Source organism: Apaloderma vittatum, unplaced genomic scaffold (genome assembly GCF_000703405.1).
Source record: "Apaloderma vittatum isolate BGI_N311 unplaced genomic scaffold, ASM70340v1 scaffold5647, whole genome shotgun sequence".
Classification (NCBI taxonomy): domain Eukaryota; kingdom Metazoa; phylum Chordata; class Aves; order Trogoniformes; family Trogonidae; genus Apaloderma; species Apaloderma vittatum.
This window is the reverse complement of record NW_009725586.1, coordinates 1-15,456: the sequence shown is the minus strand read 5'-3', so window position 1 is coordinate 15,456 and position 15,456 is coordinate 1. Positions and strand designations below refer to the sequence as shown.

The 15,456-nt window shown below is 48.0% G+C and overlaps 2 protein-coding genes across 2 annotated transcripts in view; one reads left to right on the top strand and one right to left on the bottom strand.

Moving 5' to 3' along the window:
• The window catches only part of MAPK8IP3 (mitogen-activated protein kinase 8 interacting protein 3), a 34,937-nt gene extending 25,152 nt beyond the window's left edge, over window positions 1-9,785 (top strand). Inside the window, exons 15-25 of the mRNA XM_009872949.1 lie at window positions 286-472; window positions 1,251-1,373; window positions 1,632-1,712; window positions 2,217-2,284; window positions 3,698-3,846; window positions 4,709-4,880; window positions 4,991-5,104; window positions 6,276-6,314; window positions 8,156-8,335; window positions 8,601-8,744; window positions 9,304-9,785. Coding sequence (XP_009871251.1) covers window positions 286-472; window positions 1,251-1,373; window positions 1,632-1,712; window positions 2,217-2,284; window positions 3,698-3,846; window positions 4,709-4,880; window positions 4,991-5,104; window positions 6,276-6,314; window positions 8,156-8,335; window positions 8,601-8,744; window positions 9,304-9,428 — 1,382 coding nt within the window. The 3' untranslated portion in view covers window positions 9,429-9,785. The remainder of the gene's footprint in view (window positions 1-285; window positions 473-1,250; window positions 1,374-1,631; window positions 1,713-2,216; window positions 2,285-3,697; window positions 3,847-4,708; window positions 4,881-4,990; window positions 5,105-6,275; window positions 6,315-8,155; window positions 8,336-8,600; window positions 8,745-9,303) is intronic.
• Window positions 9,786-14,440: 4,655 nt separating this feature from the next.
• On the bottom strand, window positions 14,441-15,449 carry MRPS34 (mitochondrial ribosomal protein S34; the record flags this gene model as incomplete). Its single annotated transcript, XM_009872950.1, has 2 exons — window positions 14,441-14,718; window positions 15,353-15,449. Coding segments are annotated over 2 exons (375 nt in total), but the record flags the coding sequence as incomplete, so codon positions are not given.
• Window positions 15,450-15,456: the final 7 nt, after the last annotated feature.

Sequence of the window (15,456 nt, the reverse complement as noted above, 5' to 3'; positions counted from 1 at the left end):
CTTTCTCCTCTGAACTGTGTCTTCTCGTGAAGTCAGTTAAGCCCATGTGAAAACCATTATGATGCCCTTGTTAAGTCCATACTGCACTGGCAGCCCTGAAAAACTTCTGCTGTTTTGGTAGTCACTCAAAATAGCCTCTGTTCCCCGTCCAAGCAGAAAACAGTGCATGAGCTGTGAATTTGAATTTGGCAAGGAAGGATAAACTACAAAATTGACAGCCTACTATCTGTGTAGCTCTTAGCAACTCATTCTCCAGTCCATCTCATGCTGTTCTTTGTCTTTTAGGTGAGGTGGCTGCTGTCTGCAATGGGAAGATCAACCAGTCCCAGTCTACTGAAGAGGCAACAGAAGCTACGGAGGTCCCAGAGAATGGTACAGGCGAGGCAGAGCCTGCTCAGGCCCGGCCCGGGCCCCTCACGGAGCACGTGTTCACAGACCCCGTCCCTGCACAGGCACCTCTTAGGCAGAACGGGTAGGCAGTCTGGGGCCTAAGTGCCAGTTCCCTTAGTTAGCAGCTCTGTTTTCTTAAGCTTTTTGATAAGGCAGCCAGCCTGATCTTCTGATAAAGTGTTAAACTTTTTTTCAATTTCGTGCCCAAATAGTATTATAGATGGGATGATGTGGAGAGAAAGCAATGAAATGAAAATAAACGTGGCTCAGCCTGCAGCAGACTGTGTCAGCTGTTTTAAGTGCAAATATTTGATCTCTGTATGAGTTTAGAACTGCCATTAAGACAGGTCTTCCAAAGGACATGTGTACTTAATGTTCTTACTGAAGGAGCTTATTGATTCCTCTGTAAAAATGATGTTTGATTTACTCTAGTAGTGCTGAAAAGGTAACGGAGAAAGCATATTCACCACCCAAAAAATTCTTAAGACAAATGAGTCTGATGTGATGGCCTGAGGAGCAAGGTGGAAGTCTTGGGTAGACTAAATCACAAAGCTGTTCTAAATTGCTTCTGTTGAAGTTGGAAATGAACAGGGAAAATATTGTTTATATAATACTACTGCCAAACACTAAGTTAAGTTTTACAGATTTGAAGTACTTGCTACTTGTGTTGGTGGGAAAAAAAGGAAATTTTGCAAATTACAGATTCAGGAGCCGAGCAGTTAAAAAACACTGAAGAGAAGGAAGCGAGTCGTGTGTACAAGGGCCCTCATCTGCTTGTGAATGCCAGACTGGGAGCACAGATGGGCGTTCTGTGTGTAGCTGCGACTGAAGCCTCTAATAATGTTCCTTTGCCTCTTCAGGGAAAATGGGCAGCTGAAGACGGAGTCAAGCACAACACTGCCAGATCAGGAGTCGAACGGGGACGCTGCTGGGACTTGCACCAGCGCTGCCCCCACCATGTGGCTAGGGGCACAGAATGGCTGGTAGGTTCCCCTTGGCCTGGCAGATCTCTGTAACCTCTGCTCTCTGGGTTCCACTTTCCTTGTCCTCACACCTTGCTCTGGAGAAGGTTTTCATTGCCCATTGTTGTTCCAGGCCCTCAGCTCACCATAGGCACAGGGATTTAACCTCACTTTCTTACCTAACCTCCACCTTCGCTACCAGAAGAAAAGACTCAAGCCCAATCGGGCTGAGGGTGTGGGGCCTTGCTGCTAATCTCCTTGATTTGTCCTTTCTCGCAGGCTTTATGTGCACTCAGCTGTATCAAACTGGAAGAAGTGTCTGCACTCGATAAAGCTGAAGGACTCCGTGCTGAGTCTAGTGTAAGTGTGCATGCCAAGGGATGCTGAAGCAGAAGGTCCAGTGCCTAAACTGTGTCTTAGATGGGGGTCGCAGCTCTTTGTCAGTCAGCTTTTTCTTTGCTCTTCTAAGTACATTGTTTCTGAGGAAAGTTTCCCAAGGTTTTGGTTATTGGAAACCCTCATACCAAGCCATTTTCCTGCTCAACTGCATAATAAGGTAGTAAATAAGATTAACAGTATCGGGAGGAAATGAAGGGGGAGAAAAAAAAGAAAAATTCCACTAGTGTGTGAATTAGGTGAAATTTGTAGCGTGAAGGAGAAGTTAACGACAACAGGAACTTTATGGATGATTTTACTACGGTGAAGGTAAGAGGTGTGACCCTCAGCCCTCGCAGGGTGTTCCTGCAAGTTCCTGAATGGGTGTTGTAGCGATGGTGCCTGTGGATGTCAAAAGGGATTTGTTAGTCCCTTGCTTCTTACAGCAGTAAGGGACTTTTGTAAATGCTTACTTTTCTGTGATTTCAGGCATGTGAAAGGGAGGGTCCTTGTTGCTCTGGCGGATGGAACACTAGCCATATTCCACCGGGGAGAAGGTGAGAATCAGTGTAATAAGTGCAAGCCAAACTTGGCCGAAAGTGTAGCAGTGGATTAAATGCTATTCTGAGTTGAGAAGGAAGGGTTATGGATTGCCAGAGTACAGACATGTGGTTAAAACGCTTAGGTATTACACACATGTAATCCGTTTCTTAAAACATACTTTAACACCATTTCCTGAGCTTTTCTGAATGAAACCACGTGTGTGCGTTCTGTGTAGCATGTGCGGAGTAAGTGCAGCGCTTATAGGAATACATATGCTGTGCAGTTTTTTGAGGTGTGCTCGGGAAGTTTACTGCATTTGGGCCAGATTGGTGTTACTGTGTGCTCACAAATCCGCTGTAACAGGGCATGGACAGGGAGCTCCACTCAGCTCGGGCTGTGCCTGAGCAGATCGTCTTTGCAATTGCAAATAGGCCCACTGCTTCCCGGAGGAGCTGGTCTCTGGGTAAGTAGTGGGACTGATCCCCACAAACACAGCAGGCAGAGCTGGCGTTCTCTGGGAGTCCCAAACAAATGGTCATTTTTTTGTTGTGAGAAAGAGGTAGCTGAGTAATCTGATGTGCCTTAATGCTGTTGCTTCAAGATATTTTTGAACGCTTTATTTCTTTTTCTTTTCACTGTTGTAGGGTTTATTTCCTTATGGACTTGAGCAGTTCCTGAGCTGTGTTCATACCTGAAAGCACATGGGCATTTGCTAACTGTGACTAGCGTTTGCATGTTAAGAACTAAATTAGTCATTGAGTGGCAGTTTATCCAGCAAGCTGAAACATAGAGATTTCTGGGTTTGTGCAGTCTAAATTTGGATTCAGGCTTTGTCATGAGTTCAGGCCTGACTGTTGACACATAAAAATTGTTCCCATCAGAAACATGCTGAAGCTTCATGATGTAGAGAGCACCTGTCTGTGAAAGACACGCTGTCTGCCTGGGTAGTTAGAAAATAAGCATGAGAGGAGGGAGATTGGTTCCTTATCCTGGCTTTGGCAGATCGGGGAAAACTTTGTTTTCTCTCTGTGATAAGAGGAAGCCTCGCCTCAAGGACCTGCACAGTCCATTTCCTTTCAAATTTCTACATAGTCTTGGTAGGCTGTCTTTCTTCTTCACCTACTGTTTTTGTTGTACGTGTTAGAGAAGCCTATTCACTTTGTTACACTAAAAGGATGTTTAAATAAGCCTGATTCAGAGAGCTTTCAGCCCACCAGTCTAAACTTTATTGTCATGTGCTTTGTAAGTATAAGGCTGTGCCCAAAGTAGTATTGTTGATTCGTGGGAAGGTCACAGACATAAGCAAAATGAGCATTTGAGTATTAGCTAAGCCTGTGTGCTTAGACAGACCTGGAAAGGCAGATGATTCTCTTGTATACTGACATGTCGTGATGGATACAGCTTTCCACACTTGTTTTTCACCTTAGATGGTCAGTGGGATCTCAGTAATTACCACCTAATGGACCTCGGTCACACTCACCATTCCATCCGCTGCATGGCTGTTGTGTATGATAGAGTCTGGTGTGGCTACAAGAACAAAATCCATGTCATCCAACCTAAGACAATGCAGATTGAGGTAAGAAAGCAAGTATGTGTGTATGCCTGCACATGCTTCTGTTATATTTATTCTTCTGGCTGTTTTCTGCTGCAGCGTATGGAAACGCAGAACCTTTGCGTTGTTTTTGCTGACTGTAAAACCCAAACTGTCAATGTGGGTCATGTTATGACCTAGTCTGCCGGGGGGTTATTTATTCCTTCCTCCTTTTGCAAAGCTTAAATCTTTAGACAAGTCTAAATTGAGCACTCTCTTTGCCTTTACTAGTGAGTCTAGGAGGCCATGCAGCGTACAAATGTACGTATGTGCTTTACAGCTACTCTTCAGATATTGTCTGAGACTTCTCTGTCTGTAAATGTTGTGGCACAGAGGAAGAGAACGGTTAGCAAGTCTCAGTGAACCCACTTAGGGATTTGCCTAAGAAAAAAATCACGTTGAGAGCCTTTTGGTTGAAATTCAACACAGTGGTGTTGATGCAAATGCATTTGACAGTGCTTGGAGTAATTCTCATCAAAGGGAGAAGTGCTGAATCTGAAGTTCACATCAGCGAGCCCGGGCAATTTGATCTTTAGAATTTATACTGGAATTGCGTGTTTTCCTTTTCTACCACGCACATTGAAGCTTCTTGGTTTCTCAGTGTTCTTGCTCCTGAAGTGGTCTGCGAAGACAGTAATCCCTGCAGAGCTGCTATACAACTCATCATTTCAAGCGAGGAATTTTTCAAGTAGTGTAAGGAGCTTCAGAGGTCAGCTGGCATTAACACATTTTCTGCAATAGCTTTGAAACCAAAACAAGTGATGTTAGTTGTGGAAAATGGAGTATATATGTAGAGAATTGCAAACCTTTGGTGAACTCACGTTGGTCCACCTCTTTGACGTTTCAGAAGTCCTTTGACGCCCACCCTCGTCGGGAGAGTCAGGTGCGACAGCTGGCCTGGATTGGAGATGGAGTATGGGTTTCCATCCGCCTGGACTCCACTCTGAGGCTTTACCATGCCCACAGCCATCAACACCTGCAAGACGTCGACATTGAGCCTTACGTCAGCAAGATGCTAGGTGAGGCAGTAGAGACAGTCAGTAACTGATCTCAGAGAGAAATCACGAGTCATTAGCAGGCCTTGCCCAAAGTCATAACTCACTCTCCAATTCTTACGCACGCTTACCAGGCACTGGAAAGCTGGGATTCTCGTTCGTGCGGATTACAGCTCTGCTCATCGCTGGCAACCGCCTCTGGGTAGGCACAGGGAACGGAGTCGTCATCTCCATTCCATTGACTGAGAGTAAGTGACATTTATCTCCAACAGAGATACTTCTGTGCCCCTCTCCCAAAGAGAGAATGCTTTTGTGTGTTCCTTGATCAATGTGGTGTATGGTTCTGGCAGGCAAATGCTTTCTGGACATTGCTCTGAACCTGACACGCTTTTGGTCATAGCAGTGTTCAGAGAGGAAAAACCCTGACTATGAGTAATCCTGAACTTGGTTTAACTCTTCCTTACTAAGGAATTCAGTGTTCAGTTGAATGGATTTAACCTGTTTAAAACCAAATAGGTATTTGTCCCTTTCAGTTCAGTTGAAGCCATTTCCTTCCTGGGGCACCAATGACATCTCGAACATCCATACAGTCTTCCTTTTTGAGTGTCACCTTGACAGAGCAGACTGTTGTGAATTGATTCTGTAGCTGCTGGAAAGCAGGAGAAACAGAGCTTTGGGAATTGTAGTAAGTCTCCAAAAGGAGGCCATGGGATGAGAAGTCACCAGGAAGATCTCCCTGGAAATTTTGTTTTGGTGTAGACACCTAAATGGCTGGTTGCAGTTGCTTTCAACAGAAGGCAGCCCAAATGAACATTTTCTGACCACTGCTAGCAGGAAATCTGAGAAGCAAAGGGATCTTGTATAAGAGAAGCAAACCTGTGTAATCATCGTGGAAATAAAGGCCGAGATGGTCTCCTCTGAGGCTGGAGGAGCTGGATGTGCCTGGGCCTGACACCAGGAAGCCAGTGACACAGTGACACAGCCAGTGTCTTTGCACATGCAATCTTGGTCTCATTTCTGAATCCCTTTTTTAAACTCTGCTCTTTCTTGGGGCTGCTGTCCTGATTCTGAGTTAAGCCTGTTCTCTGCTGTAAACCAGTTGCATTTTCTTTTGGTGTTTCTATAAAAATGTGGCAAGCAGTAAGGTCTTGCTGGAAACTTTAGCAGTGGATCCTTCTGTCTGTGGTCCCTCTCCTACCTCTGATATTACATTTATCCTTGTTAAGATAGGAGCAAAGTGAGCAAGAACAGAGATGCTATAAACTGATCTGCACCTGTAGCTCCTGTTGCAGTTTCTCTAGGTTTTATACATTTTTGTTGCTCCTCAAATTTTCTCCCAGTAACTGCCTTTTTCTTCTCTCCCGTCCTGCCTGTCTCTTCCTGTGCCCCTCTGTGATCCCACTCCCCGCCTGTACCTAGCCGTAGTCCTCCACCGAGGCCAACTCCTTGGGCTCCGGGGTAAGTCCATTGCCTCCTTCCTCCAGCTTTCACTCCTTTTGCACCCATTCACCTTCGCAGTCACTTTCCCACCCTTCCATCCTGCCATTCATCTCTCTATCCGTTTTTCCTTATCATTTTTCTATTTTTAAGTTGCATCTGAGAAAAGCAACCAGAGACAGTAACATAAATAGCCTCATTTCCTGTGGCTAAAACCATTTTCATCCATCTCATCAGGAATCACTTGTTGATTTTTTTTTTTTTTGGTGTCCAGACTACTTGATTCTTCATCAGTCATTACGGTAGGCCAGATTTGAGACTGTAAAAGTTCATTCCGTCAGGTCGTTCCGGGAAGCAGGAGCAGACTTTTTCCGAGGTCTTCCTTGGTCATCCTTGGTTTTCTAAGGATGCTTCTCTCATCAGTTCCGATGGCAGTAGGTGCTGTGGCACCTGCCAGCTGCAGGTAGTCAGCCAAGACTTTTAACCAGGGGGGACTTCATTACGAAGTGTTGGGGTTTGTACCAGTTAAGGGAAGGTCTGAGTTCAAATTTATGCTTACCTTAGCCTTTCCAGGGTCAGAAAGGAGTACTTCTTTCTCACTGTAAGACATTTCTGTGGCTGTCCAGAAGTATGACCAACATATGTCTCCTCCTTTTAAACCATCTGATAGAGGCTGCAGAAGCAGACAGAGACTGAGTGAAAAGAAGTGCTTGTACCAGCCCTGTCTGTCAGTCAGCCAAGCATATCCAGTTGTAGCTGCTCACAGCAAACAAAGCACAAAGGTGCACAGAGCCTGTGCCTTCGGGAATCTGCCTCCCCACACGCTGATTCTCGTTCTTCCATCCAAATATTTGTTCTTGTCTCACTGTCCCAGCTTGAGCGTGATAGGTAAAAGTCTCCTTTGTCCAAGTCACTTGATAATTGAATTCCAGCCCAAGCCAAAATACAGAACTATAGATAACGAAGCAAGCAATTCAGTTCTCTTGTAGGAAGTGAAAGTTGTCTGGCATTAGCACTGGTTTTGTTTTACTGATGTGGGTGCATGCGGAAGGAAAGGATCTCCCATCCTGATCTCTGAACACTGGTCTCTGTTCCTTGGTGAGTGGAGCCTGGACATGAACGTGCTGGCCCCTGAGCACACCTTGAAATCCTTGGAAGCTGTGGACAGTGAATATCTTTCTGATGTTAATTGCTTGAGTAGCTGATCTTCTGGCGTCATGGCTAAATCAAAGACTAAGGAAGGACCTCACTCCACTGCTGTGACATTTACTTGGCTGAGAGGCCTTCAACAGACCCAGAGGCTGCTTTCAGCAGCCTCTGTGCTCACGGCTTGGCCTGGGCAAAGGACTTGGCGTGGAAAATGAGCAACTTGACCATTCCCGAAAATAGCAGTAATTCTCCTTCAGAAGCACTTACTGTCTCCTGGGTACAGTGGATGCTTTTGGATACCCTACCAGGTACAAAAGACCAGGTTGATCCTAGGACTGTAGGTCATTTCTGGAGGCTGGACAGGATTGCTTCTGGTGAAGAGACCTTCACCGGGACACCTCAGAGACCTTATCTGGCTTTCCCTAGGGTCACTCTTGCCTAGCACCTCCAGGGTTGGGTGCCTCATTAGTAGCGAAATACTAGATTGAATGAGAAAATGCAGTTTGTTATCATGAGTGGATTGTTATCAGCCTAAGAGAGGGGGACTGTGTTAGTCTAGCGTGATCTCCTCCATCACATCCTTTACACGAGGCCTTTAAAGTGACGTGCGCCTTTAAAGGTTTTCTGCCATGGCTCACATGTTTCCTCTTTGAGTCCTTCTGTAAATGGGACTCAAAGCCATCGCTGACAATATTCCTCCTCCCTGTCCTCAGCCAACAAGACCTCACCAACCTCTGGAGAGGGCAGTCGTTCTGGCGGAGTCATCCATGTGTATGGTGACGACAACAGTGACAAATCTGCCAGCAGTTTCATTCCCTACTGCTCCATGGCTCAGGCACAGCTCTGTTTCCACGGCCACCGTGATGCTGTCAAGTTCTTCGTCTCTGTGCCTGGTAAGGATGAGCACAGCCCTTCCTTGTGAGGGCCTTGTCCCACTGTCCCTTCTGCGGCAGGTGCTTGAGCTGATCTGCAGCCGCTGCCTGTGCTATTTCTAGCACTTGCAGATCACTGTGGCTCAGACATCAGGTAGTTTAAATTGCAGTGACTTCCAGATTTCGCCATCGGAAGGAATTGGCCTGCCCAGTTGTGCGTGTGCCCACGTGTTAACTGCAGGGGGGGTCGCGCAGAGGCCCTGACAGCACCTCTGTCCTCTCCCAGGCAATGTCCTAGCAACGCTGAACGGGAGTGTGTTGGACAGCCCTTCAGAGAACCCCAGCACAGCAGCCACAGAGACTGAGGGGCAGAAGCTGAAGAACGTCCTGGTGCTGAGCGGAGGGGAAGGGTACATCGATTTCCGGATCGGTGAGTGCCTCTGCTGGGACACATCTGGAACAGGTTGTGGAGGTTGTGCAGGTTGTGGAGAGAGGGATCACTGCGGTGGGGAGTGAAATCTGAAAAGCGCTGCTCTCTCTTCCTTCTGCTTCTGGCTGTGAGCGCAGGTAGCAAGTGGTTTCCTCACACAGCACAAGGCTGCCAACCTCTGCCCCTGCGTGTGCCTGCAGTGCCACACGGCCTGCGTTAATGGCCCTGGAAAGAATAAAACCATCTGTCCCAGTGGCTCTGACCATCGCTGCCCCGCTGTGGTCATCTGTGCTGCTCGAGCATGCTCAGTGTTGCAAATGTTGGTTTTCCCAGTGTTCCCAACTGCTGGAGGTGGTTTGTTCCATCCGTACAGTCCTGCTTCAGTAAAGCACCGTGTTGCTATAAATGTTCTCCAGGCATAAAGGAAGGTCTTAGCTCATGCTGCGTGTTGTCAGACTGCGAGACTGTAGCAGAGATATTAGCCTCTTCAGAAGTATTCCAGAACAGCGCAGTTTGAGATCTTCTTGCCTTTTTTCACTCATCTCTTTTCTCTCCTCAGGGGATGGAGAAGATGATGAGACAGAGGAGAATGCAGGAGATGCCACGCAGGTGAAGCCAGTACTTTCCAAGGCCGAAAAAAAAAGCCACATTATTGTGTGGCAGGTATCGTATATCCCTGAGTGAGAATCTCTCCTTTCCCACCAATGTAAGTGTCCCTCCTCCTGCCTGAATGCCAAGATGTACATACAGAACGCCTGCATTATACCTACTGCTGGAAAACGACCCCAGACAACTGCAACGGCTCCTGCCTCGGACTGTGACCCCCTTCTAACCTCTGAACTTGCAGCTTTCATCTTGGGCCCGTGCGCTTTCTGCGTGGTTGGATTATTGTTCTGCTCTAGAGCTGGCATCTACAAGGAGAGACATGGCAGCGCATTGACGAAGTGAAGCTTGGAGCTAGAACTGTGCAAAGCCTTTGCCCAGTGCTCGGGGGTTGGCAGCTGGATGGGTGGTGGCTCGGGTTCTCTGGCAGGTTGCCTCACTCCCACCTGCATGAGAAGAAGTATGTCCCCTTGGCGTCCCCCGCCAAAGCAGTGATGGTGAATCACAACTTCTACAGCACCCTGGCAGAAATCTTTTCTAGTTCACCAGTCGACTCTCCACCTTATCCACCCTAAGCACAGAATAATGTCCCACGGGCTGAGAGCAGCCAGATCCGAGGAGCCTTCACCAGAAAGGATTGTCAGGGTTTGAGGCAGCACTTCTGCTGTTTGGCTGGAGAAGGCAGCAGTGCCATTCCTGTGGGGAACTTGCTCTCCGTACCTGCAGATAGAATATCGCCCTCCTCTGCTGCTGCTGTCATCTCAGCAGTCGTGTGCTGGGTGACTCTGTGTGTGTCCGGAGAGGGTTGTCTCGTAGCCTCAGATGGGAGACGGGTGTTTGATTGTGGAGGCTGTAGGGCCTTGGGAAACTGTGTTAGCAAAGAGGTACTGGAACGTTGCTCTTTAAGAACAGAAAAGGCAGCAATACTTTTAACTCCCCCATCCAAAAATGCCAGGCAGAGGAGAACTCTTGAATTCTTTCTGAAAGGTTCAGGAGGAAGCTCTCTCTGCGTAGCATTTGTTGTCTAATCTTTAAAGCACAGGTGAGGGCAGATGATGCTGGTCTGCTGTGAATTCTGCATTACCACACTGAGATGACCTTGCCTCAAAAGGCTTTGTCCCCATCCCATGAGCTGCTGGAAGGAGATGGCTCTTTTCCTTCATGCTGTGGCTGTTGGTTAGGCAAGACTGTGTAGCTGCAGTCAAGGTTTAGAAAGGCTGTGTCTTGCCTGAGGTCATACAAAAAAGGAATTGAGGGCCGACCTCTTGTACCAAACACCACGAGCACTGACTTAGTTACTAACTAGTTTGACAAGAACTGACAACCTCCAAGAGAAATTGTGATGGCCCTCCTCCTGTAAGCTGCGCTGGGGGATTGCAAATGGGTGTCCTGCTTACAAAGAGAAGCAGCAAAAAATGGGGCCAGGAAGAGTGGTTTTGAGCTCAAGATGCAGAACGTGGCAGCTCCAGATGTGGAGACAGTGGTTTGTCCTCCCTTTCTGACAGTGGAAACAGTCCTGTCTCCACAAGGACAAGTCCCGTTTCCTTTGAACGTACCCTCGTGGGTGTGCAGGACTAGAGCAAGTAGCAGTTGTTAGCCATGAATTTGGAAGGTCGTGATGATCATCTTGTTTCTTTTCTGAAGCTGTGCAGCACTCTGGGGTTCACAGGGATTCTGGGGATGTCCTTGTGGTGGTATGAGGACATCTCGGGGAAGCCTCCATCTTCTGGGTAGGACACAGCTGTGTCCTGTGCTTGTCACCACAGACCAGGCTGCCCCCAAGGCTTGTGGGCTAAGGCTACTCGTGCTGCACGGATGCAGTATCCCCAGGGGAAGCTCAAATGTGTGGCATATGTCCTGATGAATCAGCACTGAAATGTTTTTTAGATCCACAGTTCCCCTGCAAAGAGGCAGGAGGACATCTCAGGAGAAAGGAGTGGAGCCACAGTGGTGCCCACGCTGCCCGTGAGCAGCGCTGGTGACACCCACACCCCTCTTGACCAAGGTGGGAAACCAGCTGGACGGTGTCCTGCAGCCATTGTGTACCGGGCTCTGCAGCTGCCACCTGCATGCGGGGGTACCTTTCCCCAGGGACATTTCACCAGGGCACTGCTGTCGATGCCAGGCTTCTCGTTCGCTTTCCCAGGCTTTCTGCTAGGAAGAGCTGTTTGGATCACAGCACAAGAGTGCGTTAAAGTTACCAAGGAAATTGACATTTAGACCACAGATTCCACAGACCTGTAATAGCTCATCAGCTAGGGCCAGGTTAACTTCATAATTTGGGTTAATTGAAGGGGAGGGGGAAAAAAAGCACTATTAGACCCAGTACCTTAGTTCTGTCGGCTCTTGCGTAGGAAAATACAGAGTTGCAACGTTCTTACCTCTTACTGTTTGTTCTGTATCTGGTTTTAGCAGTCGAAGTGACAGTACTCAGTCTCCTGTCACCCACTGGGCCCTGGCAACATAAGGAAACCGGTCTCGGGCCTCTGCCAACAGGTTCCTTTCCAGCTCAGTGCATGTTTTCCTCCAAGAGAAGCACATGTCCAAGAGGGGCAGCTACAGATAAGTAGAACCAGCCTCTGCGGTCAGATCCTGTGGGCATTCGGTGGCTGCTGGGCAGCAAGGTGAGAACTGACTGGCTTCAACACACTTCCCTGTCATATCTCCACTGTGATGTATGTAAAGTATCTTGTACGTTACAAAAGGATTTTAAAAAGTGTCTTAAGGCCTGTAAACTCCGCTGTTTGGTCTGAAGATGGCATTCTGTAAAGAGACCGCTGTATGAGTATGTTCCCATGCTTTGTCCCCTCTGCTATCAAAACAATGAACCATATCTGTTCTGTATGTAATAAATGTGTTAACATCAGCAAGTGTGGGGCATCTTCTTTCTATAAAAGCACTGGGATTTCTGCTCAGTCTTTAGTAACAGCAAGACACACACAAGGGTGGCGAGGGCAGCTTGAGTGACCATAGAGCAGTTCAGTGGCAAGAAGTGTGGATTGCTCACTAGGTCAGAGCAGAAGGGGCTGGTCCTGCAAGCCACAGTGCAACAGTGCACAGTGCTTCTCCCAGTGTCAGAAATAACATGTGGAAAAGACAGGTTCAGCGGCTGGCTGGCTGCAGCTGTCCTCATAGTGTCCCCTTCGGGTGAGCTGCCAGGGTTAACACATCAGGCTGAGCTTTCAACACTCAATTTGCCAATGTTGTGCCCTGTCATACAGGGTGGTGCTTCACAAGGTCATACAGGGAACCAGTGACATTCAGCACTGCAGGAAGCGAGTTGTCCTCAGGCCCAGAAGTACTTAGACACATTCATACTTATTTTGTAGAGCTTTACTAACTCAAGGGCTGTACTACATGGCAATAATAGATAAAGCCACCTTATTACATCCGAAGCGGCTTCTGCCCTGAGCAGGAGTCCCAAAGGTGAGTCACCTCCATGACCGGCACTTGCACTGCAGTCCTGTGCAGGCCAGCATGAAGTACCGCAGGCTCCAGGGTTAACAGAAGAATCTCAGCGATGCAGCTTGGAAACGGCGCTGGGACCTATCCCACACCCCTGGGGCTGCACCCTCTGATAGGGCCAGGAGCAGTTTGAGCAAGGACCGGTGTGAAGCGCAGCCAGCACCAGCCCAGCAACTCACAGCGAAGGCTGTGGAGACCAGAGAAGCTGTTTTGCTGCAGCTGCAGCAAGAAGTCTCAGCTTCAAACTGCTTGTGCCTAGCACCACTCTGCATTTCCCTCCTCTGGACTCTCCTGTTGCTTCTGAAGCCAGCGTGCCAGCCCTGGCCCGGGCCCATCCATGCTCCTGCCACAACAGAGGTACTAGAGCCCAGCTCTTGCCAGCCTGTGCATCTTGTCATAGGAGCAGCTTTTAACTCATGAGAAAAACCTTCCCCTCTTATCCCAGAGGAACCTCTGGGGAGGAACCCCATGGAAGCCCGGGCAGCCATTGTCGCTCCGTTCCCTTCTCCCCAATGACAACCTTTTCCCTGGTGGCTTGTCCCATCCTGGCCTGCCATGCACAACAGGAAAGGCAGAGTCCAGGTGGTGCTTTCTCTCAGTAAATCCCTTCAGGCTACTTGTGACCCGAGTAGGCTGCAGCAAGCAGAACAGCACCTCCTGACTACCAGCTATGGCAGGCAAAAGAACTAAACAGAGGCTTCTGGAGGGTTCCAGACCAGAACAGCTCTTGTGTCTCCTCCACCCACACCCACACCCAGCCCTCCAACAGCTCCTGACACAGCAGCAGAAGCCACAACCACCCCAAGAGGAAATGAAATGCTATGATCTGCACTAAAGAAGTTGCATTTTTGTTACGTTCACCACAAGGTGCTGCACTGGAACAGGTGGTATGCTGTGTTTGGCTTCAAACAGTAAAAGCCAATCCCGGATACTTTGCATTGCCAGAATTACAATGATTTCTCCTGTCTCCCGACAGCCATCTGTGGGAATAAGAGGCAGATACCTTTGGATGAGCCAGGCTGTGTTCCTCCCGTGTTGTTCATTGCCACCATCTGTATGTAACCCAGCTGATGCTGCAGTGGTTAAAAGGAATCCAGTGCCATTCCTGTATTTCGCAAGCTAGTGACTCTGCATTTGGACCTCATAAGGATCTCCAGGCACTGAAAAAAAAAAAAGCTACGTTTTCTTAGAACTGTGCTGCAGAAATCAGAAAACTTTTATTTTCATTAGTAGACATGTTTGTACACAGCTCTGTGAGATAATGCAATATTCTCAGTCATTTTTCTGTGATTTACGTAGGAGTCAAACTACCTGAAAAACATTCTTGAAAACCTAATTTTTCAGGCTGTAAAGAAAACTGTGCTCCCAAGAATTGTAGCTGGACAACAGGAGCTATGCATTCAGAGACTATACAGGGAACCAAGAAGGTTCCCCTGCTGACTGATACCAAAGTTATAGAAAAAAAAAATAATCTGAATGCATCTGCATGTGCATGACTGTACACGGCTGGGGAGAAAGGACACCCAGAGACACCACACTGCAGTGGACAAAGGGGGTCTTCTGTAAGACAATGTGCTTCTAACACACAGTGAGAGCACGCAAGCAGCTCAGGACACAGACACAAGTCTTCATACTGGTGTCCCTGCGGCTTTTTTCTCTGCGCTCTGAAGGGGAGAGGCCTTGAACTTCTGCACATCAATCATCGGCTCCTCTGTGATCGGTTTTCCCTCTTTCTGCCACTGTGCGAGGATCATGGCTCGGAGCAGAGGTGGGTATGGAAGGTACCGAATGGTCTCCTCTGGCACTGGGGTGAATTTCTTGAAGGCCTCCTCCTCATGCTTGGGCACCATACGCCAGTCGTGGTACATGACTTTGTCAATCTCTCTCACTTCTTTTTCGGTTTTGCCTGAGAAAAGATGATGAACACTAGCAGGCAACGCTATCAACAACCAACTCCCTCTGGGAAATGCAGCAAATAACAGCTCCTGGGTATCAAAAAATGCTACAACACGCAATAGTAAAGGAAGTTTTCAAAGGACAGTATCTTCCCCGCCATACTATGGGATCCCACTTCTGTCCTTGAAAATCAAAACAGAAACAGGCTGAAAGGACTACAAGCAAGTTGTTCCAGTCCCATGGTTGTCTCCCTTTTTTAATTTTAAATGTCCCTTCACCTCTCTCAGTTTCAGTTTCCACGGCTAAGGAACAAGAGTAATTTCACCCTATGCTAATGCAAGTTCCCTGAAAATTTTTTAATGTTTAAAAATACCCAACAACTTTAAAACCTTTGGATGAGCAATGTTTCAGAGTGACAACTATTCACCTAACGTAAAGCAGCGTTAAAAAGGGAAACGCACTCGCTCAACTTGGACCATTAATTTAAAATCCCAGTAACACGCGGTTACTGCCATCACTCCCCTTTTACTGACGGTTTTACCTGGAATACCCGCATGTGTTCACTCTGGGTTCTTCGCTCCCGCCTACAGCCGCCCCCCAAAACCTCCCAAGACCCCTGCGGGGGGAGAAGCCGTCCGTGTTACCTCTGAAGGTCAGGTAGCCCCAGGCTCGCCCGTGATCCATGTTCTGCAAAGAAAAGGAGCCCGGTGAGGGCAGGGGCAGGCCGGGGGGCGCCCGGGGGAGGGCC